At 53.0% G+C, this 24,661-nt stretch overlaps 1 protein-coding gene across 5 annotated transcripts; it reads left to right on the forward strand.

Annotated features, from left to right (window-relative positions):
* Positions 1-842: 842 nt before the first annotated feature.
* KASH5 (KASH domain containing 5) lies at positions 843-22,710 on the forward strand. Of its 5 annotated transcripts, XM_031459089.2 has the most exons (21): positions 843-1,030; positions 1,689-1,776; positions 3,041-3,178; positions 6,203-6,307; positions 6,777-6,963; positions 7,426-7,490; positions 8,705-8,771; positions 9,041-9,202; positions 9,445-9,562; positions 9,894-9,944; positions 14,520-14,597; positions 14,860-14,916; positions 15,160-15,219; positions 15,887-15,951; positions 16,115-16,202; positions 16,509-16,631; positions 18,692-18,750; positions 20,570-20,615; positions 22,118-22,182; positions 22,268-22,399; positions 22,502-22,710. In XM_031459089.2, exons 3-21 carry the CDS (start codon positions 3,136-3,138, stop codon positions 22,647-22,649), a joined length of 1,719 nt encoding a protein of 572 aa, XP_031314949.2. In that variant the 5' UTR covers positions 843-1,030; positions 1,689-1,776; positions 3,041-3,135; the 3' UTR covers positions 22,650-22,710. The 5 variants fall into 5 exon arrangements, with proteins under 5 accessions (XP_031314949.2, XP_031314946.2, XP_010991501.3 ...); XM_031459086.2 differs by having other exon boundaries at positions 22,268-22,710; XM_010993199.3 differs by having other exon boundaries at positions 1,703-1,776; positions 22,268-22,710.
* The last annotated feature ends 1,951 nt before the right edge of the window (positions 22,711-24,661 follow it).

The raw sequence follows: 24,661 nt of genomic DNA on the forward strand, positions 1-24,661 counted from the left end.
TTCATTCATTCAAAAAAAATTTTTGAGCTCCCATATTGGGCCAGACACGTTCTAGTTCTCAAATAGCCTCTTACTGCTAAGAACTCACATTCCAGTGAGGGGTGACAGACAGTACACAAATATAGAATATGTCATGTGGTGAGACTGTCACGATGACCACTAAAAACCGTAAGCACAGAGAGAGACAGTGCATCAGGAGAGGGCCTCTCTGAGGAAGTAATAGCTAAATGAATGCTGGTGGGATGTACCAGAAAATGCAAAAGGATTCTTTTTCTGTGTCGGGGCTAGCAAAGAGGCTGAGTGGGTGGGACATCTTTTATCCCAAATGCCTCTCCTTTGGAGTCAATTTGGGATGTAATTCTCTTCCTCTCTCTAGTTGGAAATCTGAGGCTATTTTTCCTCCAGTCTCTCCTAAAAAGGATGAATAAAACGGTTTTGGAAAGAATCCTTAGGAGACCTGTTAATACATGATGACTAGAAATAGGTACGGGAGTGGCAAGGCAGGACAGGGCAGGACAGGGCAGGACATCATTGTGACGGTGACCGGCAGCCTGGCACGGAACAGAGGGCAAAAAGGGCACGTCTTTGTGGCTGATAAGAAGTGGGGGATAGACAAGAGGTCCCTTAGTCCAACTCTCCCTTGCTTGGGCCCATTTCACAGAAGCTTGAGAAGGCAAAGAAGACGCAGCCGTCCCGCCGTGCCCTCCTAGCTGTAACCCCTTCAGTCTTCGCCCGCTAGAACAATACGCATGCGCCCGCTCCACCAGGCTGGGCGCGCGCCGGGGCAGCCCTACGCATGCGCGGCCTCGCTGTTTCCCGTAACCGACTAGCCCAGAGCGCGCCTTGCCCCTGAGTGCGCCTGCGTCGGGCGTGGATCCCAGGTGGTTTAGACGCTGCGCGACCCCTCGGTACCGCTCCGCGCTCTTTGCGTTTTCTGGCGGGAAGAGCGCACGCTAATCTCCTCACAACGCAACTGCCGTTTTTCCTTCGTGGCCCTCAGCTGTGTCCAGAGCCTGGGACGTGACCGCAGGTGCGCGTTGGCCGTGGCGAGGTTCCCTGGAGTAGCCGTGTCAGAGCCCCTCCCGAAATCCTGGCAGATTTTTATCATAGAAGAGAGTCCCCAGTGTCAGGGCCTTCCAAGTCTTGAAATCTTTTTGAAATCCTAACCAAATCTCCTCAGAAATACTGAAAGGAACCCCCCAGGAAATCTTAATAGGTGACCCCTGAAATCTGGTCAGAATCTTTCAGGAGTCCTATCAGACTTCTCCCTCAGAGCCTCCCTCTCTGAAATCCCGTTTCACTCCCTACCCAGATCCTGTCAGAGGCCCCCAAAAGTTCTGCCAAAGAGCCTCAGAAATCTTGTCAAACCCACCAAAACTCCTGTCAGATTCTCCAAAATCCTGTCAGAGATGCCCCCTCAGAAACCAAGAGACTCCCCAGAAATCCAGTCAGAGACCCCCTTAAAGTCCCCAGAATTCCTGCCTGACTCCTCCTCCTGCTAGAATCTCCCAAAGACCCCCAAGGTCCACCAGGGCCTCCCTCGGTCCCTTACCAAGAGTTTATCCCTCAAACCTTGTCAGAGGCTCCCAGTGCCTGTCAGCACCCTCGCTCACAGACACCCTTCCCCACTCAGCCTCATTCTGCATCCTCCATCCTTGTCCACACCCTGGAAGAGTCTCTCTTTAAAGACCCCTTTTTCTAGAACCTTCTAAAAGCTGACAAGAAGAGTATATTCCACAACTGGAGCCACAGAGAGCAGGGTGTGGGGAGTCCTTGGTGAGTAAAGAGGGGCTGAGTGGATGGGGTGAGGACAGACAGGCCCCAGGCAACCCTATGTTGAACATTTGCCCCAGTGTGCCCCGTTCGGCCTGAAGATCACTGTTGTCTGTTGTCATTTTTAAGAGTGCCCTTTTCACTCTGGAAGGTGTCCTGGAGTTGAGCCCAAAAGTCGTGTGGTCAAGCTGATTGTAACAAAGGCAGGACAGGGCATTGTCAGGGCACAGGGGAGGGAGTCCCTAACTGCTGTGGTGACGGGGGACGAGGGGGCTTGCAGTGTGACCTGGGCTGGGAAGGACCATGGGCAGATGCTGAATCCCCATAAGCTGTGATGAGAGTGAGGGACCTGGAGGTCAGCCAGCGGAGCGAAAAGTGACAAAAAAGAAGCCAGGAGTTGAAAGGACCACTCTGTGCCACACCAGCCTGAGGGGCTGAGACTTAGTCCTGAGGGCACTAGGTAGCCATGGGAGGGCTGGGAGCAGGAGAGAGATAGGGGAGGCTCGCCAGGGAGGCTATCAGCTCCAAATACAGATGGACGTAGCGAGAATGTCAGTAGCTAAGGGCGGTTTGGGACCCCAGAAACAGCATCTCGTTCAGAAATGTTTTCCAGAAGAGGGGATATGTGAGCTAAGACACGAAGGGCTGGGGAGGAGGGTGTCCCAGCCAGAGACCGGGAGGTGGAAACAGCCAGCCCAGTTTGGGGAACAGCAGGTAGTTTAGAGTGGCTGAAGCAGCAAGTGGGATTTGGAGTGGGGGAGGCAGGTGGACCCAGGCCGTGCAGACCCTTAGATATCAAGTCCAAGGTCAAGGCTTTTTGCCCAGGGTGCTGGGGAGCCATGGAACAACACTGAGGAAGGGGGGCAGGTCAGCTCTGAGGCCCTGTGAGGATAGACTGACGCCAGGAGGCTGAAGAGGAGGCTGGGACGAGGGCCCAGGGGGAGAGGCTGAAGCCTGATCCAGGCCTTAGGGAAGGAGAGGAGGGGACAGCGTAGGAGGGACAGGGCTGGGGAACTTCATAAACAGGAGGGATGGCAGGAGGCAGTGACCCCCACCCACCAGCCCTACTTTGATCTCTTCCGCCTACTCCTTGGGCCCCCATTTTCCCAGCCCCCACCTCCAATCCATAAAACAGGTCTGAGCGGGAGCTGCTCTGGTCCAGGCAGGGGTGGGCAAACAGGTTCTGAGAACCCAGAGTGGCCTGGGGCACAGGTGGGGCAGCGCAGTGGCTGGTCTGCAGAGGCCATTTCCCTGTCTGTCCTTCCAGGAGCTCTTGGAGCAGCCAGTCCTTTTTCAGTCCCTCCCAGTGATGGAGAGAGGCTGTTAGTTTCGTCAGCAGCTGCAGAGCAGCAGGGGTGGCCCATGGACCTGCCAGAGGCCCAGGCGGGTGGTCCGGCTACAAAAAGTAAGTGGCTGGTTCCCTGTTTGTCCAGCGGGAGGATAAGGAGGGAGCAGAGGGCATATGAGGCACCAGGCTGTGACTCGGGGACTTAGGAGAGGTGGCTAGGGGTGGCAGAGCCTCCACTTTGATGCAGGGTGGGAGCGAGGTATCGATCATTTGATTAAGTTCCTGCTGTGTGCCCACCTGCCTGGACACCTGATCTCATTTGACTGGGAAAGAGTAGAAGCCTCTGTGTGCGCCGTGTCCCCTGCCTGGAGTGCCCTTCTCCAGGGACTGGCAGCATCACCCCTCACTTCACTCAGATCTCTGCTTTCTATCAAGCAGCTGCCCTGTCACCCTCTCTCCCCTTTCCCACTTTACTTTTCTTCATAGCACTAACATGTACTGTCTGCCTCTTTAGACTCCGTCTCCCTCACTAGAACATGAGCTCCACAGGACAGGCTCGGTTTTATTCACTCTGCTATTCCCTGTCCCTAGAGCAGCACTGGCCAATGTGCAAACCATAGACATAGTTGTAAATTCTGTTAGTAGCCACATTAAAAGAAAAAAGAAACAGACAAATGAATGGCAATCATAGATCTTATTTAACCCAATATATCCAAAACAGTATAAATATATTGGAGTTCTTCTCTTTTTTTCATACTAAGTCTTCAAAACCTGGTGTGTGCTTTACCCTCACAGAGCATCTCAATTCACACTCAATACTGTTCAGGTCTCAAGAACAACTGTGGCCAGTGTCTGCCCTGTTGGTTACGCTGTCCTAGAATAATGCCTGGCATGTAATAGGAACCTAATCACTAAGTCCCTGAGTGATTGGATGGATGCAGACAAAATGGGTGCAAAAACAGCTTCAGGAGGAAGACGCTGGGTTGTCCTTTCTGAAGCTCACCTGTTAAGTGAGAGAGCCCAATCTGATGGGGAGGAGGATCCCAGCCTAGAGGAGAGGCAGGGCCCTTTTCTTAGAGCCTCCTAGCGTCCAGCAGCAGAGCCTGCATCTTTTCTCAAGACTGCAGACCTGGACTCTGGCCTCAGAAGTCTCTCCAGATAGGAAGGTAGGAGGCCAACACCCAGGTTTGGGAAGTCAGGGCAGTGGGACCGAGTGACCAGCATCTAAACTTCATCTGCACCAGCAGAGGGCGCGCGGCCACCAAGGAACCCATGGGCAAGGGCTGAGCCAGCTTTGGGAGGCTCACGATAGGAAGGGAGGGACACACCCGAGAGAGATGGAGACCGAGGAAGGCAGCGGGTGAAAAGAGACAGAGAGACAGCAGAAGGAGAGAGAAGGCTCGGGGAGCAGAGAGTTGCAGAGACACGGGAAAAGAAGCATAGAGAAGCAGAGACAGGGAAGAAAAGCCACAGACGTGGAGACAGAGAGGCGGGACTCAGGGGACAGAGAGATGGGGAGGAAGACAGAAAGAGCCAGAGAGAAAACTAGAGAAGGGACAGGACAGAGGCACACAGAGAGATAGAGACACTGAGGAAGGAAATGAAAGAAAGAGAACGGAGAGAGACAGAGTGACATCTTCCTGAGGGGCCCTGGGAGGCAGTGTCACATCTGCACTGTAGATACATGCAGATCCTCAGAGCCCGTGACATCTGGAGCCAGACAGACGTCGCTGGGCCCCCCTCCTCCATAACACGGGATGCTTGGTGAGGGGAGTGTCTCCCCCAGTTGTAGGTTCCTGCTCCCCTTCCCTAAGAGCATGGATTCAAACCCGAGGTGGCCGAATTTTAGCTCACTGTAAAGAATCCTTGAAGAGTTAGAGGAATGAGAAAGGGCACTTGTATGTTGAATATGTGACCTTGGGCAAGTTCCTAACTTCTCTGTGCCTGAGTATCCTCATCTGTAAAGTGGGGCTAATAATACCAGCCACCATGGTTCATACAAGATGCTGAAAAGACGCCTGGCACCTATTCAATGCTGAATAAATGTTCAATTTTATTATTGAGCTTCTACCACATGCCAGGCCCTCTGCTGGGCTTTTCTAGATTTTTATCTCATTTCAACTCTAGGAGGGAAAACACCCCTCCCTCCCCATTTTCCAGAGGAAGAAACTGAGGCTCAGAGAGGCTGAGTTCCTTGCCCGGGTTGTCCCCTGGGTCTGCCAGACCCTGTGCTTGGGCCAATGCTACACCCACCTATCCAAGAGCAGGGCAGGGAGCCTCAAAGATTACTTACAGCCCTAGAAAAGAGGCTTGACTGGCCCAGTGGCTCCTGGGGTAGGGAAATGTAGGCTCCTCCTGTATATTGGAGCATTTATTGAGTGCCTGTTATGTGTGGGCACAATGCATACAGCAGTGGACAAACAGACCCCAGGATATTCACATTGTGTGTGTGTGGAGTGAGAGAGCTCTTCACAAACACAGACCTAACCCATCGCTGAGGAAAGGGATCACTTCCCCATTTTACTCGTGGGGAAACTGAGGCTACAAATGGAGAACAGACTTGCCCACAGTCATGCAACTGGGCTTCTAACTGCTCCCTCACCACCCACCCTGGCTGGATCGCCCCATCCCCCTTTGTCTCAAGCCCCTAGCCGGGGCTCGGATGACGCCAGCCTTGAGGATGTGAGGAGAGACCCAGCCCCCCGAGGAGGGCTAGGAGACCGGAGATGTTGCAGGCAAGATCGATCCACGCTGCCCGCGCATTATCGGATTGTTCCTGGCTCCTGGGCCCCGCTTCATCCTCGGCTTCTCCCAGAATCCTCTCTTCTTTGCCCTCCTCCGCCCCTGGCCCCCTCTGAGCCGAGCTTGGGAAGCAGGGGAAGAGAGGAGGAAAGGCTGTACTTGGTATCTGGGCTCCTGAGTGGTCTGGACACAAAGGATTAGACAGCAGGGGACACTTCCTGGCCTGAAAGATAGGGCTCACATCCCCAGGTCAGGGGGTGAGGGGGGGAGGTAATTCAAAGACTCTCACATTGCGTGCCCCCACCCAAAGCTTCCTGCTCCCTCCGCAGGATCCCAGGACTAGTTCACTTCTATTCATCCTCCTTCCTCACGGGTGGGCTGGCTCTCTTGTCTCCTCAGTGTACCTCTGGGACAAGCCGGAAGAGGGGAGCCTGGGGACTCTGCTCAGCTTAGAGGAGCAAATACTCAACTCCACATTTGAAGCTTGTGATCCCCAAAGGACAGGTCAGAGAGACAAGGAATAAAAAGAGATGGAGCCTGGGGGCTGGGATCTCGGGAGCCACAGAGAGAGCAATGGGCTAGGTTGAAAGTGGGTGAGTGTGGGAAGCTTCCGGAAGGAAGTAGCTAAGGGGATGGAGGCCTTTCAGGACAAGGACAGTGTGGGGAGGAAAACTTGGGGGACACTGACAGAGGAAGGTGGGGCTTTGGAGCCTGAGGAGGGAAGAAGGTCAGCCACGGTGAGCCTGGTAGGGCACAGCTGGTATTCGCGTCCACCCTCTGAGGTAGGGATGCCTGGGCCCCATTTCTATGTGAAATAGTTGAGAAGAAGGGAAAGGGATTGTCCAAGGAGTCTCAGCCGGCTGGCCGTGGTGCAGGGGTGCCACTAGCCCAGCCAGTGGTCCCACTTCAAAGCCATCCCCATCCCCCACCCCTCACCTGCCCCAGTCTCCCTCATAGCATGCTCTATCCCTAGGCACCGTGGCTGTGACCCATGTACTAGCCTACCTGGAGGCTGTAACGGGACGGGGCCCCCAGGATGCGCGCCTCCAAACACTAGCCTGCAGCCTGGACCCCAATGGGGAAGGCCCTCAGGCCACCGTGGACTTGGACACCTTCCTAGTCATCATGCGAGACTGGATCGCTGCCTGTCAGCTGGATGGGTGAGTCCCTGCACCTCCACCCTCCCCCAGGAAACCCTTCCTAAGATCTAACCTCATTTCTGCTTACTACAGCCAGCACCCTATGGGCACAGGGACCTGCTGTGGCTGGAAAGAGGCTGATGAGGAAAGAAAAGTAAAGAGATGGGTTGGGGGAGGGGCAGAGGGGCTGAGGGTAAAGTACCTACGATGGGGAGGCAGAGGAAGTCTGTGGGGCAGAAATAAAAGGGGCTGGAAGGAGGAGAGCAGGGCCCCTCCCCATCCCTCCTCCAAACCCAGTCCTCACCCCTCCTGTTTTTCCATCTGGCCCCAGGCACTTGCCATCTGGCCTCACCTTCCTCCCCACGGTGCTTGCTCTCACCTGATCTGGCCCCTCCTTCCGCCACCCCCAACCCCTCTGCCCGTGGCTGGTCAGGACGAGGGTGGTGGCTGCAGGGGGCTCGAAGCTTCATCCCTTTGATACAGGGGATTAGAGCTGGAAGAGGAGACCGCCTTCGAGGGAGCCCTGACCTCCCAGCAACGGCCATCTGGTGAGATTGCTATATATAGAATGAAGCACACAGGCTCAGAGTCAGACAGTGGGGGGGACTTCCCACCTGGGGGCAGAGCAAAGGATAGGGTGGGACACCAGAGGCATTTGCTCTAACGTGGAGCTGTGGAGTTTGGCTTTCTAGGCTTTGGTTTTTACTCCATGACTGTGTCCCTACCTTCCCTGAGCTTTGAGTTTGGTTCTTCTTCCTCACAGGTTGTTTCCAGCTCCTTCTCCAAATACCAACCCCATTACAGAGGCCTACAAGGCCCCTCCCACCATCACCATCATGGTCCTCAAGCCGGCCCCTCCCTGCACTTTGGTCCCTGCATTTGCAGTCCCTCTGGCCTTGCCTGCTCACCTGCCTCATCTCCAGCCTTGGCTCAGGCTGTTTTCTCAACCTAAACTGTCGACCAGGCCTTTCCTCATCCTGCACACCTGGTGGGGAAGCCCTGGTGGGGAAGCTCTGGGATGCTGCAGGCTAAGGGCCCTTACTCTTCGGCTCACTCAGCCCAGACCTGCATTCCTTTCCTGCAGAAATCTGATTATCTGACTAGTTACCTGCCACGCTGTTTGGTTAGTTGGTTTGCTCACCATTCTACCCCAAAGCCTTCACACATAGGAGGTGCTCCATAAAAAAGTGTTGATGTTGTGTTTCTCCACTCTTACAAAAACAAAACAAAAGCCAAAAAAATACAGCCTTCTTGGCATTCTCTTCAACCTCCTCCAACCGGGCTTGGGGGCCAAGAGAGGGCTGTGAGCAGGGGAGAGGCAGGTCAGCTCCAAACAAGGAAAGACCCTTCTGCAGCCAAGTGCGGGGAAGGACAGGAGGGAGAGGCTGGAGGCTAGAAGACCGAGAGGAGGCTGTCCGGGGAAGAAGGCAAGGAGTGAGGGAGTCAGGACAGCCCAGTGTCTGGGTGGGTGAGTTGGGGTACTGAGAGGAGAAACAGGTTTAGGGTAGTTGAGGGGCTGCCCACGGTAGGGCATGATGAATGTGGGGTGGTTGGGGCCATGAGGAGATCCAGCCTGAGTTCAAGTTACCCATGAGCAGGAGTCCTTTCTGGATGGTGGATGTAATTGCAGCCCCAGGAGCAGGTGGAATCACCCAGAGTTAATGTGAAGGTGGAGGCTAAAGGAGGACCAAGGCCATAGTCCTGGAGTACCCCAACATCAAAGGTCACCTGGGAGCCCACCACCCTCTATGTCTCCCTCCAGGATGCCCAGAAGCTGAGGATCCAGCCAACCTGGAGAGCTTCGGAGGCGAAGACCCCAGACCTGAGTTGTACCTATCCTCAGGCCCCTTCCTGCCCTCTCCTTGCCCTGTGACTTCCTGCCTGCCTGGGGCCCGGGGCTTGGCCTAGGGCTTTGGGTCCCTCGGGAAAGTGGGTGAGGGACAGGGGCTGTGCCAAGAGCACAGGAAGAACAGGGTAGCCTCCCTCCTGTTTCTCTTTCTCTCCAAAAGCCGCATCTTCCCTTCACCAACACCTACCCTGACCTGGGGAAAGGAGGCCAGGGCTGTGGGCAGTGACCCTGGACCTTCCCTGCCCTCAGGCCCACCACAGCTGACCTGCTGAGCAGTCTGGAGGACTTGGAGCTCAGCAACCGCCGCCTGGTGGGGGAGAACGCCAAATTGCAGCGCAGTGTGGAGACGGCCGAGGAGGGGTCTGCACGCCTCCGGGAGGAGATTTTGGCCCTGCGCAAGCAGCTCCGCAGGTGCGCCTGGCCCCAGCCCGCCCTCCCTCACCCCCATGTCCCACCTGCCCGCAGCCCCAGGCTTGCTCCCACTCAGTCTATTAGACAGAAACTGGGTCTCTGCCCCACTACTCAGTCTCCTTCCTTCCTTTTCTCTGAGTCTCTGGGATTTCTTTGTTGCTCCCATCTCTCTGAGTGGATCTATCACTGTGGTCTCTGTCTTCCTCTCTCTCATGTGACCCACCTGCCCTGCCCCAACTCAGCACCCAGCAGGCTCTGCAGTTTGCCAAGGCTGTGGATGAGGAGTTGGAGGATCTGAAGACTCTGGCCAAGAGCCTGGAGGAACAGAATCGCAACCTTCTGGCCCAGGCCCGGCGGACGGTGGGTTTGGGGCAAGGGGCATGAAGGTGCATTCTTTCCTCCCACTTTCTCAGAGTCTGAGCAACAGAGCCTGAGTGTGGAGTGCGAGAGGGCAGAGGCCACCCAGGCTTCCTCCCTCAGTCCAGGTCCCGCTGACCCCAGACTTTGGGTCCAGATCTACTTGCCATCCCTCTTGTGACAAAGGGGAGCCATCAGGGGTCCCCAGACCTATTCCTCAGCCCTGTTCCTCAATGGTCCAGGCCTGAGTTGTGTTCCTAAGGGTGGGAAAAGGGCAATATGGGGGCAAGGAGTTCTGAAAAGAAGCCTTTGTTCTCTCTCTCGGGTTGGTCAGGAAAAGGAGCAGCAGCATCTGGTAGCTGAGATGGAGACTCTGCACGAGGAGGTGAGCTGAGACCCAGCACCCATCCCCACCCCTTCCCCAGTCCTCAGGATCTTCCCACCCTACCCCCTGCTGCCCCAAACACCCTTCAGTTTGGTGAGGGAGACCCTAGAATCCCAATAATGTATGAATGTCCCTGAAGGTCACATCGTTACATGTGAGAACTGCCACAGTTGGTAAGAATGTGGGGCATGGGGCGGACTGCCTGGTTATGCTGAGGCTGTCTCCATAAGCATGGGCCATTCCATCCCTTCTCTGTGCCTTGGTGTCCCCACCTGTGAAAATGGGCATCATAATGGAATCTCCCTGGTTGGATTGTATGATATTTAAATAGAGGATGCTTGTAAAGTCCTAAGAACAAGGCAGGACACATGGGAAGAGCTCACTAAAAGTTAGCTAATGTTGTTCATATATTAGTATTATTAATAGCGGAAAGAACACAGGCCCTAAAGTCAGTCCTGAGTTCAAATCCCATCTCTGCCACTTACAAAACAGACAATCTTTAGGCATGTGACTTCTCCTTTCTGAGCCTTAGTTTTATTCTCTAAGAACAGCGCAGAAGGGTATCTGTTCAATAGGATTGTTGTGGGAATTAAATGGGTGATTTTAGTCCAGAGCTTAGCACATAACATGAACTGGCCAAGTCCAACCTCATGTCTAATTCAAGCCGTATTCCATCTGAGACAGAAAACATCATCTTAGTTAATTCTGGGCCCACCTAGTCCTTTTAGGTGGAAACTGAAACTGATCAATTGATGATGAAACTCATCACTGACCCCCCTACTACCCCTCCACGTACACAAGGTGGCATCTAAGTTGCTGCAGACCCTCGCAGCATCTCAGTGCTCCTCAGTCAATGTCTATTCTCCCTACTGGTCACAAGATTGATGTTTGTTGTTCCATCTGGGCCTCAGCCTTAGTCACCACTGCACACTAGCATCCACTGGGAGGCTGACATTGCCTTCTGGTCTCTGACGTACTCTCCTCACTGCATCTGCAGTGGTGGTGGCTCTCATCTGGACCCCACAACCCACCAGTGCTGCTGGGGGTCCTCCACACCCTTCCAGGGGCACAGAAGAGTTTTAGCTGCTTTCCTATAATTCTTTGTCACCCTCACGGGGCCCTCTGTGCCTCATCTCCTTACAGAGCCATTTCTATTCTATAATTCACACACCTTGCTAGTTCTGAGAGTGAGTTGGGAAACACCTGTCTCAGATTCCCAGACGTCCCAGGGATTCTGTGATTCAACTGCATCCATCCTCTCCACCCCTCACAGCTTGGGGCTGGCTCAGGGCCCATTTTCATCCTATTGTTCTCTTTTTCGATTCTCCTAAACCCCTCCCCCAGCCCTAAGGATCACTGCCCAGTCCAGGCAATAATACTCATTCTGCCTTATCCCCCCAAATCTCTTTGTCCTACATCTGTATTATGGCTTTTACATTTAAACCAAAAAATACTCCACATTGTGCTCTGGCTCTTCCATGAAAATTCCCTCTCTTGGGGCAAAGGAAATCTTCACTGCCGGTTGGCTGTCATGGTGTGAGGCATGGGATGCAGACAGGATGTGACTATTTCTTCCAGAACATCTCTTTTTAAGAACAAGGAGAAACTTGCCCTGAAGCCCCATGGCAGAACCTCCCTCATATCTCATTGGCGAAAGTGACATCAAATGATTATAGCCAAACGACTCCCTGGCATGGGTAACACAGCAGTGGCTGGAATACTTTCAGCTCCAAGGAAGAAAATGCTGAAGAAATGGCAGCTTCAGTCTGAAGGACACTCGTTTACTTAACAAGAGATTTTGAAGATTCTGGGCTAGGTTGGCAGCTTTTTGACTTGTTTGCCTGTGGCCTCAGAATCATAGATGGCTGCAACAGTTCCAAACTTCATGTTCTCCCTCAAACCAGGACAAAGAGGGGTGAATGCTCCTCTTATGCTCTCTCTTTTCATAAGAAGGAAAAACTTTTCCAGGAGCACCCCCACTTCACCCCCACACCAGCAGACCTCTCCTACATCTCACTGGACAAACTGGATCACATGACAAGGGAAGCTGGGAGAATATCTGACCTTCCTCAGCCTGCAGAGTGGGAGACAAATGAGTGAGGGCAGGGTGAGAACGGCTGTTGGATTAGCTAACCAGCCTGGTGTCCTGAATCCGCCTAGATTTCCATCTTGATTTCACCTCCAGGGCTGGGGCTGGGACCCCTCTGTCCACGTGGAGAGTGAGCCCCCAATGAAAGCAGGAGAAGGAATAAGCAGGGTGAATGGCAGCCAGCGGTCTCTGCCTCCTCCTGGTCCAGAGGGCCTGCTGCCAGGGCAAGTGCCTTGAGCAGCGCCTGGGACATCATAGGCGCTCGATAAACAAGCTATTCTTGGTTCCCTCCCCCTCCCCGGCAGCTGCCTACAGAGCATCTATAGATTGAGTTCTCAAGTTACAGTAGAATAATGCAGGAGTAAGGGACACTCAGACACTCAGCTTTCCTACAAGAACCTACAGAGCAGGGCTCAGGTTACTGCAGAAGAAGGCAGGAGTGGCTGAGTAACCAGATTCCCTGCCAAGAGGCCCAGGATCCAGCCTGCAAATCCCAACCAGGTGGACAGATGTTGACACAGCATTCCTGGCCCGTCCTTCCTCCGCCCTTCACCTGGCAGCCCAGGCCCACTGAGACTGAGAGGGAGGGAGGGCAGGTGATGGAGGACTTGGAGCTGAGCCTGGCTGTAGAGAGGGAGGAGCTGGCCTTGGTATCCCCAGGGGCACTGGGAGGAGGGGTGTGGCAAAGGGGAGTCAGACTGCCTCCGTGCTCCGAAATGCTTTCCCCCAGTGACCGCCTCACTTTGAAACTCAGGGCAACTCACTAGGTTTTTGGTGCCTGGAAACTCTAGACTGGAATTTGGTCCATTTTATTTTCAGGGCCGCATTCTGTGGCTGGCTTGGGCTGCCCTCTCCTGGCCCCTTGTTTTCCCAGATAACTCTCCTCAGCTCTGAGGACTCAGCCCCAGTACTGCCTTCTTGCAAAGCCCCTCACCTGGGCTCCCACAGGACCCAGGCCCTAGGCCTCTTCAGAACCTTCTTCAACCTTGTTAATATTTGCTTCTGTGTCAGTCTCCACCTCTAGTGATGAGCAACTTGAGGCGAAGGACAAAGCTGGTTCCCTGTTCTCATTCAGGGCTGAGTCTGCTTCAGAGGAGAGATTGGGAGTTAAAAGTGCAGGATTTGGAATCAGGTTTGGGTTTGAGTCCACTTACTCTCCGTATGACCTTGGCTAAGTTTCTTAGCCCCTCCACTGCACAATTTCCTCTGTAAAATTGGGGATGACAGTGTAAACATTCATAGTTGGGACAGCCAGAATTTACATTCTTCCTGAACGCACGGTATGATGCGTATAGCAGCACCTATGAACTCTTGCCAAAAAATTGAACAAGAGTCTAGACAAGGCCCTGGATCTATCCACAAGTTATAGGAAATAATAAGGCAAGAGGAACATGGTTAACATCCTACACAGGAAATGAGAGCACAGTAAACCAAATCCAAATGCACCAATTCTACAGGACAAATAACCTGGTTTCTACCACAAATGAAGTGCCCAAAAAAGTGCTAGGATTGGGAAGGTAGGGGATCACTGTCGGATGGAAAGAAATGAGACATTTCAACCAAAAGCCATGGTGGACCTTGTTTGTATCTTTATGTGAAAAGACACTTGTGAGACAATGAAAACCAAGAAAGAGCACTCGGTGTGCAGTGATCCTGAGGAATTACTATTAATTTTGTTAAGCTTGATAATGGCATTGTGGTTTTGCTAAAGAAAAAGTTCTCTAGTAGGGCATATAAATGCTGGAGTAGTAACAGGTGAAATTATGTGATGCCTGGGGTTTGCTTTGAAATAATCTGGTTAAACAAAACCAAACAAAAAAACCTGACAGAGAAGAAACAAACAGGGAAAATGTATATATTTATTGAAGCTGGGTGATGATGGGTAAAGGGGGTTCCTCATACTGTTATTTTTACTTTTGGTGGTTTAAAATTCATAATACAAAGTTTTAGAAATATGTTTAATGTAACCTTTACTGGACATTTGGTTTATGCCAGGTACTGTTCTAAATGCTTTGTGGTCATTAACGTATGTTAACGTGTATTTGCATGAATTCCTTCCCACCTGTGTGACCTGGGACAAGTTACTCAACCTTTCTGTGCCTCAGTTGTCTTTTATCTTTAAAACAGGGCATAAGAAATGAGTTAACACTGGCAAGGTGCTCAGTAAATGTTAGCAATAATTATTAGCTCATTTAATCCTCACATCTTATCTCCATTTTTGCAGATGGAGGACCCGCTCCATCTGCAAATCAAAGCTGAGATCCCATAGGATGGTTGGAGGGATTAAATGGGCTAAAACATATAAAGTGCTGAGCATGAGGCCCGATGCACATCAGGTGTTCAGCAAATGGTCAGCTATGAGTGATCATTATATAAAAGATATTTGTATTATTTTGTGTCTGTATGTGTGTGTGTATGATATATATATATATATATATCTCATGGCCATTTGCTGAAGTGAACATGACCGGGGTCCCTTCTTCCAGAACGGGAAGCTACTGGCAGAGCGGGATGGAGTGAAGAAGAGGAGTGAGGAGCTGGCCATAGAGAAGGATGTTTTGAAGGTGCTACCCCTCCCTAGTGCCTTTACAACTTCCCATCACCCCTGAGGCCATTTTTACCTCACCAGTTTCAGCCCCTGTGACCTGGTGAGGTCAGGGACTTTCATCAAGCCATCAGATTCCCAGGGCCAGTGGGCAGCTCTGCTGAAATCCCCTCAATGTAGCTGATGTCCAGAGACATGGAGGGAGGTAGAGGAGGGGGCGGGAGAGTGAGATGGGAGGGGAGGACAGGCCAGACAGATGGACGGGCTCCTTCCTCCGGCAGCGGCAGCTCTACGAGTGTGAACGCCTCATTTGCCAACGAGACACCATCCTCTCCGAGGTGAGGGGTCTCGGGGATTAACGTTTGCCTTCTATGTGTCTCCTGCCCTGAATCTGGAAAGGGAAGTCCTGCCTGGCTCTAATCCTTGGATAAGCAGCCTGGAGGAGTTGGGTTTCCCGGGAAACTGGTGCTCTCCCTCAGGCCCTAGCTCTTCCCCCAAGCACACCCTGCTCACCCCCTACCACTGACCTCAGTGTCTTGGGTGGATTGAGCCGAGTCTCAGTAAGCTTTGGGCTTTCCCAGCGCACTCGGCACATGGAGAGTCTGGCCAAGACCCTGGAGGAGTACAAAACCGCTACCCAGGTAACCCACCGGCCTGGCCCCACTCTCCCCACTGCTCTTTTGCCATCTCTGGGATCTGCTGCCTCTTTCTGTCTCTATCTTTTTCTGAGTCTCCACATCTTGTTTCTACCATCTCTACCGTTTGACTGTGTGTCTCTCCTGTCTCTCTGCCTTTTCACTTTTTCTCTATTCCTTCCTCTCTTTCTCTCACTCTATTTCCATCTTCCATCTACTTTCATTCTCTGTGTCTTCCTTATGTTTCCTTTTTTCCCCTCATATTTCTGTGTCTCTGCCTGGCTTGTTTAGGTTCTTCTCTCTGCCTCTCTCTGGGTCTAGTCTGTCTGTCTTCTGGGGCAGTTCCTCTCTCTGTCCCTTGTCTTTAGAGTCTCTTACTCCCCATGTGTTCTCTTGCCTCTCTGTGTCTCTCCTTGTTCGTTGTGTTTCCATCTCTGGCTTCCTTTTTCTAGTTTCCCTGGCTGGTAAGTTACCTTCAAGGTTCCTGTTGCTCTTTGACTCTCTTTGGCTTCCTGAGTTTCTGTCACTGCTTTCTTCCCCTTCTCCCTTGGCAATATGTGTTTGGAAGAGCCCAAAGAAGTCAGAGGAGTGGAACTGACCTTGGAAGAGGAGACCAGGGGTGGGGGATGAAGGAAAACAGAGAGCCAGGGGTCCCTCATTCCTTCCTCTGCAGGAGCTGAAGCTGGAAATCTCACACCTGGAGGAGCAGCTGAGTCAGACCCACAAGGGGCTGGATGAGTGAGTGGAATGTTGAGGGTGGAGGAGGCCAGAGGGGAGCCCAAGGACAGGAACCCCCAGCCTCCAGACACAAGGTGGACTGGGTAGCAACCCCAGCATAGGCTGACTGACAGGTGGTGGGCAGGCACAGAGACAGCCTTCCCCCTCCTGACTGTGTGGCCAGGCTGCCTGAAGTGGCTCAGGTGAGAAGAGTGGACTGGACCGGGCTGCTGCCACCATCGCTGGGTGTGGAGATCCAGGCCATTTGGCAGGTGGGCCTGACACCCCCAAAATACCCCAACCCACCAGCAGCCACAACTCTGACCCAACCCTGACTCTCACCCCACCCCAGTTCCCCCAAGACTATCTCAGTCCTTAACCTCATCTGAAACCCATTCCTTGGTCCAGGCACCAAACCCTTCCCAGGTATTGCCCCCATCAACTCCCAAACCCAGCCTCACACCAGCTCACTCCCACCTCCCATCTCCACACCTCAGCCCATTTCCATCCCACCTCTGACTTGTCTTCTGCCTTAATCTGATTCTTCCTGGCCTCAGAAACAACTTCTTTTCTCCCAGAAACAAGAAGTGGCAGCTACAGATCTCTCCAACCCTCTGTGTGGCGTGTGGCAGTGGGAGGAGGTCGTCCATGAGACCGATGAGGAGGCTGAGTTTCCACCTGAAGCCCCAACTGGGAGGCAGGTGAGCACAGGAGGGGCTCCAAGACCATGGGGTCCAGGGGCTGGGAGAGGGGCCTGAGAGTCCATGTGCCTTCTCTGTTCCCCATCCCATAGGCGTATGTTGACTGAGGGCCTACTGGGTGTTGGCCATGGAGCCGCAAGTCAGACAGGACACCACCTCTGCCCTCTAGGGACTGGCCAGCTGGTGTGGTAGACAAAAGTGAACAAAGCAAACCCACAAACTACCTGATTTAAAATGGTACTACAGCAGGAAGGGAATAAGTGAGTTGTTCTTCCTCACGCCGTGAAGGTACATTAAGCGTTTACCTTTCAAATACAAATACCTCTAAGAAAAGCCTAGCAAGCCCACTATGAAATCTTAAACTCAACAATAGTCATTGTTTTATGACTTCCATAATTACTTGAACAATGTTTCAAACATTATTGGAAATAACTGAGACAACTCATCTTCAGTATTCACAACAGAAAAAAGAGATTTTAATCTGTTAGTGCCAGAATTCTTTTTTAAAAAAAAATATTGCTAACAGGTCTGTAAACAACGCTGTATTGTCTTGAAAATACTACTTCAAAGCCATTCACCATCCTTAAAGGAGAAACTTTTTTCTCTGTTCACTTTTCCCTGGGTTGAGAGAAGCGTCTGTTTCTCTTCAACACCAGCACTCCTGTTGGATTCTTCACTGACCCTCCCACTGTCTCTGCAAGGTAGACATCCTCGCCCCTCATCCTGTTCCTCATGGAAACTGAAGCTCCAAGAGCTCACACAGCTTGTGGGGGACACAGCCACATCCCTCAGGGGGAGTGGAAATAAAAGTGAGCTTCTGCTGTTTGCAAGCTCTCAGATGCTTCGTGGAGGGGAAGACTGACTCCAGCCTCCAGGTGCCGCCTGCGCTGGGTCCTGGGGACACAGAGCAGAGTCACTCAGGGCCTGGGCCCCTTAGTGCTCAAGGCCTTGTAGAGAGATGGTGCAAACAGGCCGTCCTAGAGCAGGGTGATGGATGTGCTAGAGGAGGGGGCAGGCCCTTTGGGAGCCCAGAGAAGGGAGTACCCATGTCAGGTAGGAGCTGGAAGGAGGTATCACAGGGAAACTGACACTTGAGTTTATTTTGAAGAAAAAGAGAGAAGTTAAATAGTGTGAGGAAGGAGAGGCTTTCCAGGCAGTGGGAACAGTATATGCAAGGATATGGGAGCCTGAAACCACGTATCATCTTTGGTGAGTAGAGGGCAGCTGGGGACTAGTGAGAGATGAGGCCAGCCACCCAGATCATGAAAGGAAGTCCCTGTCAATGAAGCTGAGAGACTGCTTTTCTCCATCAAGCCACAGGAGGGCTGTGAGTAGGGAGGGACAGGTCAACTCTGGATGTAGAAGGATTCCTCTGGGGCCACATGGGGACCATCTGGAGGCTGGGAGGCCAGGGAGGAGGCTGGGGCAGAGGTCCAGAGGGAGAGGATGAAGGCTGAGCCAGGCCAGGGCCTCGGGATGGAGGAAAAGGGATGGGCAGAGACAGAGCTGCTGGGGGCACTGGGTCCTGGGAAGGGAGAAAAAGACGCTGAACTAACCTAGCGACCCCATGATGTGAGCACCCCTGAGAGATAAGAGGGACTGGCCCAGGGGCAGTGGGTGCACAAGGCTGGAGCTCAGGGATGTATTTAGAAAACAGTGTTGAGTTGGTGGTTGAAGCCACAGGCAAGGATGGATGTCTCCAGAGAAAACGGAGAGAGACATGGGTCCTGTGGGAGAGCAGCTGGTGGGGCCCTCTCAAGACTGGGAACCTGGGAGGAGAAGAGGGTTGGAAGGGAAGCGCTGGAGCCTCTTTGGGGCCCAGATGAGTGTGAGGGGCTTGTGGGACGTGAGAGGTTTAGGGGGACCTGGACTCCTGGGTCCTGAAGGAGAAAGGGGCTTGGTGGGGTCCAGAATAACTGTCCGGTTCCTGGCTTCTGCTCCTGGGGGGAAGACAGAGCCACCCTCAAAGAGGGGCCCAAGAGAAGGGCAAGTTTTAGAAGCAGGTGGTGAATCCCTGCAGGTGCTGCAGCCTAGGAGAGCTAAGCTTTTCTTTCCCGCAGAGAAATTTGCAGGGAGAGCCAGCACACCCTCCTGAAGGAAGGAAAGAGCGATCAATGTGGTAAGAAGATTGGTCCTCCTGAGCCATCCCTCTGCCTCAGAGTGATGCCAGATTCTCCAACGGATAGAGGACAAGACCTGGAAGAGCCCTAGGGAATCTTGCATCAGTCACTCATTCACTCATTCATTGACGCTGAGGCGACCCTGGGCCTTTGAACCAGGATGAGTCAGATCTAGCCATGCCCTCAGTAACTTCTGGTCTTGGGAGGAGACAGACCCTGACCCAGATGTTTCCAGGAGGACTTCCAGCATCTAACCCTACCTGGGGAATGGGAAAAGCTTTGGGGATAGGCGCTGCATAGGGTCCTGCAGGAGCAGTATTCATATAGGAGACACTGAGACAAGAAGAAGACAAGTGTCAGGCAGATGGGACAGCTCAGTCACTGTCACTAAACACACTTCTCCCAAGGCCTGCAGGGAGGCCTGAGATGGAGACCCAGACTGAGCCCCAGAAGAGTACCCAGACAGCTGGGATTCCATCAGGGGCTCTGAAATCAGACAGCCTGGATTCATATCCAGCTCGGTTACTTTGTGACGGGGTGGTGTGAGCCCTGCCCTGGGATTGTTACACAACTGTTATGAGGCTCATGTGCAGCCTCTGAGGATAGAGAAAGTGCTAGATGTCTGGGCCCACCCTCCTCCTTGGGGCCTCGGCCTTCCTGTGGTGCCTCCTTCTCCCCCACTTCCCTCTTTCAGGCTCCTGGCTTCAGAAACTAATGAGGCTGCCTAACACGGCCTCTAATTGGACTTGTCTGGGAAAGCTGAGATTGGGCGGGATTGGGGCCTGGAGCTGTGACCTCCTCCTGCGTCACCAGGGAATGGAAGGAAGACGGGGCTGAACTGCAGCGGGGACTGGGACTAGTGTGGGGGCTGGACATCTGAGTTTCCGGTGGGGGAAGGAGGGCAAGGGCAGAATGATCCACAGATTGCGAAGCTGAGAGTGAGGGAAGTAGTGAATCTTGTGGTCCCTAGAGGTGACCAGGGGTGAGGGCTTAGACCTTGAGAGGGGCTGGGGGACAAGCCTCCCGGGTCCTGGAGTAGAAGTCTCAGGGGATCAGATAGCTGCGTGTCTGACTCGGGCAGAAACCAGGGGCCTACAAGCCTGGATGCCTTGTTGGTTGAGAGTTGAGGAAACAACTGTATCCTGAGGGTGCTGGATCTAAAGCCGGTGGCCAAAGCTGGAGGGCTGGATCCCTGGTCCCCGGTGAAGGTGGTGGCAGATGTGAATGTCTGGGTCTCCAAGTGATGTTGAAGCTGAGCAGCTTGAGGTCTGAGACCCCAAAGAGGCCATAGGAGGCTCAGAGGCTGGGGCTTGCACTTCTAAGAGGAATTATTTGGGAAGGGGTGGGGCTCACAGTTGTATTCTGGAGTCAGGAAGTCTGAGCTGGAGTTTCAGTCCTCAGAGAAAACCCAGTAAGACAGACTCACTGAAAGTGGCCCACCCACCAGGCAGGAAGACGGTGCAGGGGGTGAGGTCTACTTGTGCCCTGGGGTCTCGGAGAGGTCTGAGTCTCCGATGTTTGGGGCAGTGAGAACCAGAAGCCTTAGCTCCCACTGGAGGCTCAGCTGCTAAAGTAGCAGCTGAGAAAGCCAGTGAGGTGAAGAGTCCCCTGACCCTTTAGGGGTCACAGACTCTTTGGAGAATTTGGTGAAAATTCCCCTGAAAAATACAGGCACTGACCAACAGGCAAGAGTTTGCTCCCAAACAGCCTCCAGGTCCATCCATAGTGCCCCTCTGAGATAAGACCCCTGCTTTAAAGGGGCGAATGGGAGCCTGGCAGGGGAGACAGATGCTTGCAGTGACTTTCTTGTCGCCCCAGGTTGCCCAGAAGAGATGAAGAGGAGGAGGTGGAGATCTGGGTCAGGGTAAGCTTTCCCAGCACCATCCACTCCAGGCCCTCCAGTGAGGCTGCTGTAGTCACAGCTCCTCCCCAGCCCCTGCCCACACCCCCACTCCACCCAAGCAGACAGAAAAATCGTTTGGCCAAGAAATAACAAAGCCCTCGCTGTAGCTAATGAGAGCAGACAGTGCTGTAGAGGGAGGCTGCAGGCCAGTGGGTGGCCAGAATGTTCCCCGGGGACCCCCCTCCCCAAGCAAGCGCGATGCAGGGCTGCAGCCGCTACTCCACAGGCCTCGCAGATGTGGCCACACCCCCGGATTGCGAACATGCTCACGCATATGCGCCCACACACGAGAAGGGCCAGATCCGCCCTGGCCAACCCCGGAACTCCCTTGGGGCGCCGCACCTGTCACAGCTGCCCGCCCAGCACCACACACCTTGGCTCCTTTGCTCCTCAAAGCGGCAGGTGACAATTCCGATTCTCAGGCAAGGGAAGAGGGAAGGAAGGAAATTTGGTGAAGTCAGAAGCCCGCAGTCCACAGATAGGAAAGTGAGAACCCAAAGGTGTGCCAGCCTCCATTCCAGGCACCTGGGACCCGTCGGGGTCCAAACCATCCAAGATGGCCACGCCGTGCTCCCTTCCATGGAGACGGGGGCCCCACTTCAGTTTCCTCAGGGCTGGTGTAACGATGATCTTTACCCAGCTCTCAGCATGGGTGGGGATGAGGGTTAAGGATCACATGGTAAAGGGCCTGGCACAGAGCAGACGTGCAGTAGGTAACAGTGGTAAAGACAGTGACTGGGACTGCGGTTCCTGGAGCTCTTTATTTATTATTGTGCTGTTACTCCCATCGTCGTCGTCATCCACAGAGCAAAGGCGTGGTGGGAAAGCCTGAGACCTACAGAGGGGAGCCCTTTCAGAAAGACACGGGGGATGAGGTGGTGAAGTGAGTTGGGCCTGGCCCCTGGAGGAATATTTGGAGCTTTAATCTTAAAGTGCCTGCTGGACCTGGTGCAGGGCAGGAAAGTGGACCCAAGGAGTGTCCACGCTGAACTAGGCCCAGCCCAGGGCTGGGCACCTGAAGAAGATGGGGTCTCTGCCCTCAGGAGGCTTGGATACTTCCATAATCAGGCAGAAAATGGCAATAATAATATAGAGTAGCTCACATAGTTATTGAGGACTCACTGTTTGCTAGGCACAGTTCTGAGCCCATCTCCTGGTTTTTTTATTTTTGCCTGCATTCATTCATTCATTCTCCACTTCAGCCCTGTGAAGTAGGTGCTGTCATCACCTCTGTCTGGCAGATGGGGCAGATGGGGCCTGGAGAGGTCAGGTGACCTGCCAAGGGACACACAGCAGGAAGCTGGAAGAGCTGGGACCGCAATGCAGCAGTGTGTCTTGGTGAAGCTCACACACTGAGTCACTGTGTTCCACACTCTTCCATGTGGTTATTTCTGTCCAGTGGGCTGAGCACCTCTCCCAGTCCAGGATCCAGAGTCTCAGGTTTGTCTCCTTTGTCCTTTCAGATGGATCTCCCCATCCCTCTGGGAGACTCACAACCTGGAGACATTCCAGGAAGCCCTCCTGCGAGGTAACGGGACCCAAGGACCTGGGAGGGGACTTGGGGCAGAGAAGAAGTCCAGCACGATCATCCTGCCTTCCTTTCTCCCCATCAGCTGCCCTTCAGAGCCAGATCTGCAGCAAGCCCTGGTGCCAGTGGTGAAGGAGCTGGTCCCAGACAGGAGGCCGGTCTGGAGCCAGCTCTGCCTGCAGCCCCTGCACCCCCAGCAGCTCAGGTTCACCCCAAGGTATCTCCAGAAGGAGGGTGGTGGTCAGACATCAGGACGTTGCCCAGTGCTGGGACACCATGGGCTCTCCTGGGCTCCCCCAAGCACTGTTCTGCCTCCCAGAAGGGTCTCCAGGCACCCACTGATCCCTGTGCCAGTCCTGGGGCTGCTGCTGCTGCTGCTGCTGCTCTCCATCCTGCTGCTGGGCCAGTCCCCACCCCCTACCTGGCCCCACCTCCAGCTGTGCTACCTCCAGCCCCCTCCAGTGTGAGCCATGCTCCCCATTACCTCAGAGCAGCATCTAGTTCAATGAATTCCTTGGGTTTTTTTTTCTTTACTGTTATTCCCATGGTTGTGACACTGTGACTTGGGATTACCCCACCATGGGGACCCCAGATCGTGCTCCAGGATCCACACCCCTGTATTGGGTTTTCATGAGAAGTCTCTTGGTTTTTTGATGTTGACAACTGCATTTCTTAACAATAGCAAAACTCACCCAATAATGGATTAAGCACCAGGGTTTATATTTGCCTCACAAAACAAGTCTGGAGGAGGACAGCTGTGCTGTAATTCTGTTGCCCCTTCCCTCGTGCTCAGGAGATGACAGGTATTGTAGCTTCATATGTCATATCTTCAGGGAGAAGGGGACACGTCCCCTCCTTAGTATAAAGACAAGCACTAGCCTTCTCAGAGCCAGCAGCAGACCTGTGTTTGTGTCTTGTTGGCCAGAACTGTTTGACACAATCACCACTAGCTGCAAGGGCAGCTGAGAGACTGAGCATCTCTCCCAGCAGAAAGAGGGAAAGAGATGAGGGCCAGACACACACCAGTGTGTGTGGAAAGGGACCAGTGGTGTGCCATTTGTTCACCCAGCAAATTTAGTGATCATCTATTTGCCACAGCTAGACCTTAGAAGATAAATCTGCAGAAAAATAGACCCTCCAATGCCAAGCCAAGGAGCACTGATTTTTCTCCCAAGGATGGTGGAAATTTGGGGAGGTTTTATTACTTGTTTTTGGTTATTTACTTTGTTATTGAGGTGTAACTTACATACAGTGATAAATGGACAAATCTTAAGTATCAGCTGGATAAATTATTGCACATGTAAACACCCATGAAACCAAAACCCAGGTTAAAATATACAAGAGTTTCAACACTGCAGAGACTTCCTTGGGAGAGCTTTGAGCAAGAGAGGGACAGAGTTGCACCTGTTTAAAGACAGTCATAGAGGTAGCTGCCAGCTCTGTGGGAGCTCGGAAAAAGCACCAGCCTGGGACGTTAGATTTCTTCCCAAATAAGTGACATCTGCATTTAGTCTTGAAATATGAGTAAGGTTTAGTGAGTAGAGGCAGGGAAGGATGTCACAGACAGAGGTATACGTGAAAACCAGGTTAGGGAAAAGAGCCTCTGAATGTAGAGAGCCATGGGGAGCACGAGCACCATGTTGCTGGGATTTTAAAAAAATGAAGCCAGGGAAGGACTTGAGGCTTTGGAGTCGTGAGAAATAAGATAGAGGGGTAGGCAAGAGCCCATTAAGAGTTTTGAACACCAGCTTGAACTCTACTGCCAAGTGCTTAGGAAAGGACTGTGAGCAGGGAAGGGGTAAAATCACCTCTGGGTGCGAAAGAGACCTTCTGAACCTGTATAGGGGATGGATAATGGAATGAGGCTGGAGGCAGGAGGTGAGGAGAAAGCTGGGGCTGTAGTCCAGATGGGAGAGCATGAGGCCTGATTTGGTTCGGGTGCATGGATGGAAAGAAGAGAAAGGCAGAAGTGGGCAGAGCAGGAAGGCAGAGCCAGGGACTGACAGGCTATGAAGGAGGTAGAAGAAGGAAGGGGAAAGGACAGCACCTGCATCTGACTCGGTGACTGGTAGACAGTGGAGCCATTCCCAACATGGGGAACCCATGAGAAGGAGTGGGTTTTAGGGAACACTCTGAACTCATGTGGGATGGAGTGAGTGTCAGGGTTCCAAGAAGTGGCTGGAGTACTGAGCCTTGTGCTCTCAGTCTGGAGATGGGGGTCTGGGTGTTATTAGCTGTGATGGTGGTGGAAGCTGTGGTGATTGCTGAAGTTTTCTGAGGAGGGGAGTAGAGTGAGAAGGGAAGGGGTTCTGGGCATCATTTTGTGAAAAGCCTCAAATGCTAGGCAAGAGATCTAGGGAGGAAGTACAGAAAGCACAGGCCCTTCAGCAAACAGGATGAGACTCCCCTCAGGGTTGAAAGAGCCAATACAATAGTATTTGGGAGGGTGCCCGGCATATAGTAACTGCTCATAACATTT

Source organism: Camelus dromedarius, chromosome 9 (assembly GCF_036321535.1).
Source record: "Camelus dromedarius isolate mCamDro1 chromosome 9, mCamDro1.pat, whole genome shotgun sequence".
Classification (NCBI taxonomy): Eukaryota; Metazoa; Chordata; class Mammalia; order Artiodactyla; family Camelidae; genus Camelus; species Camelus dromedarius.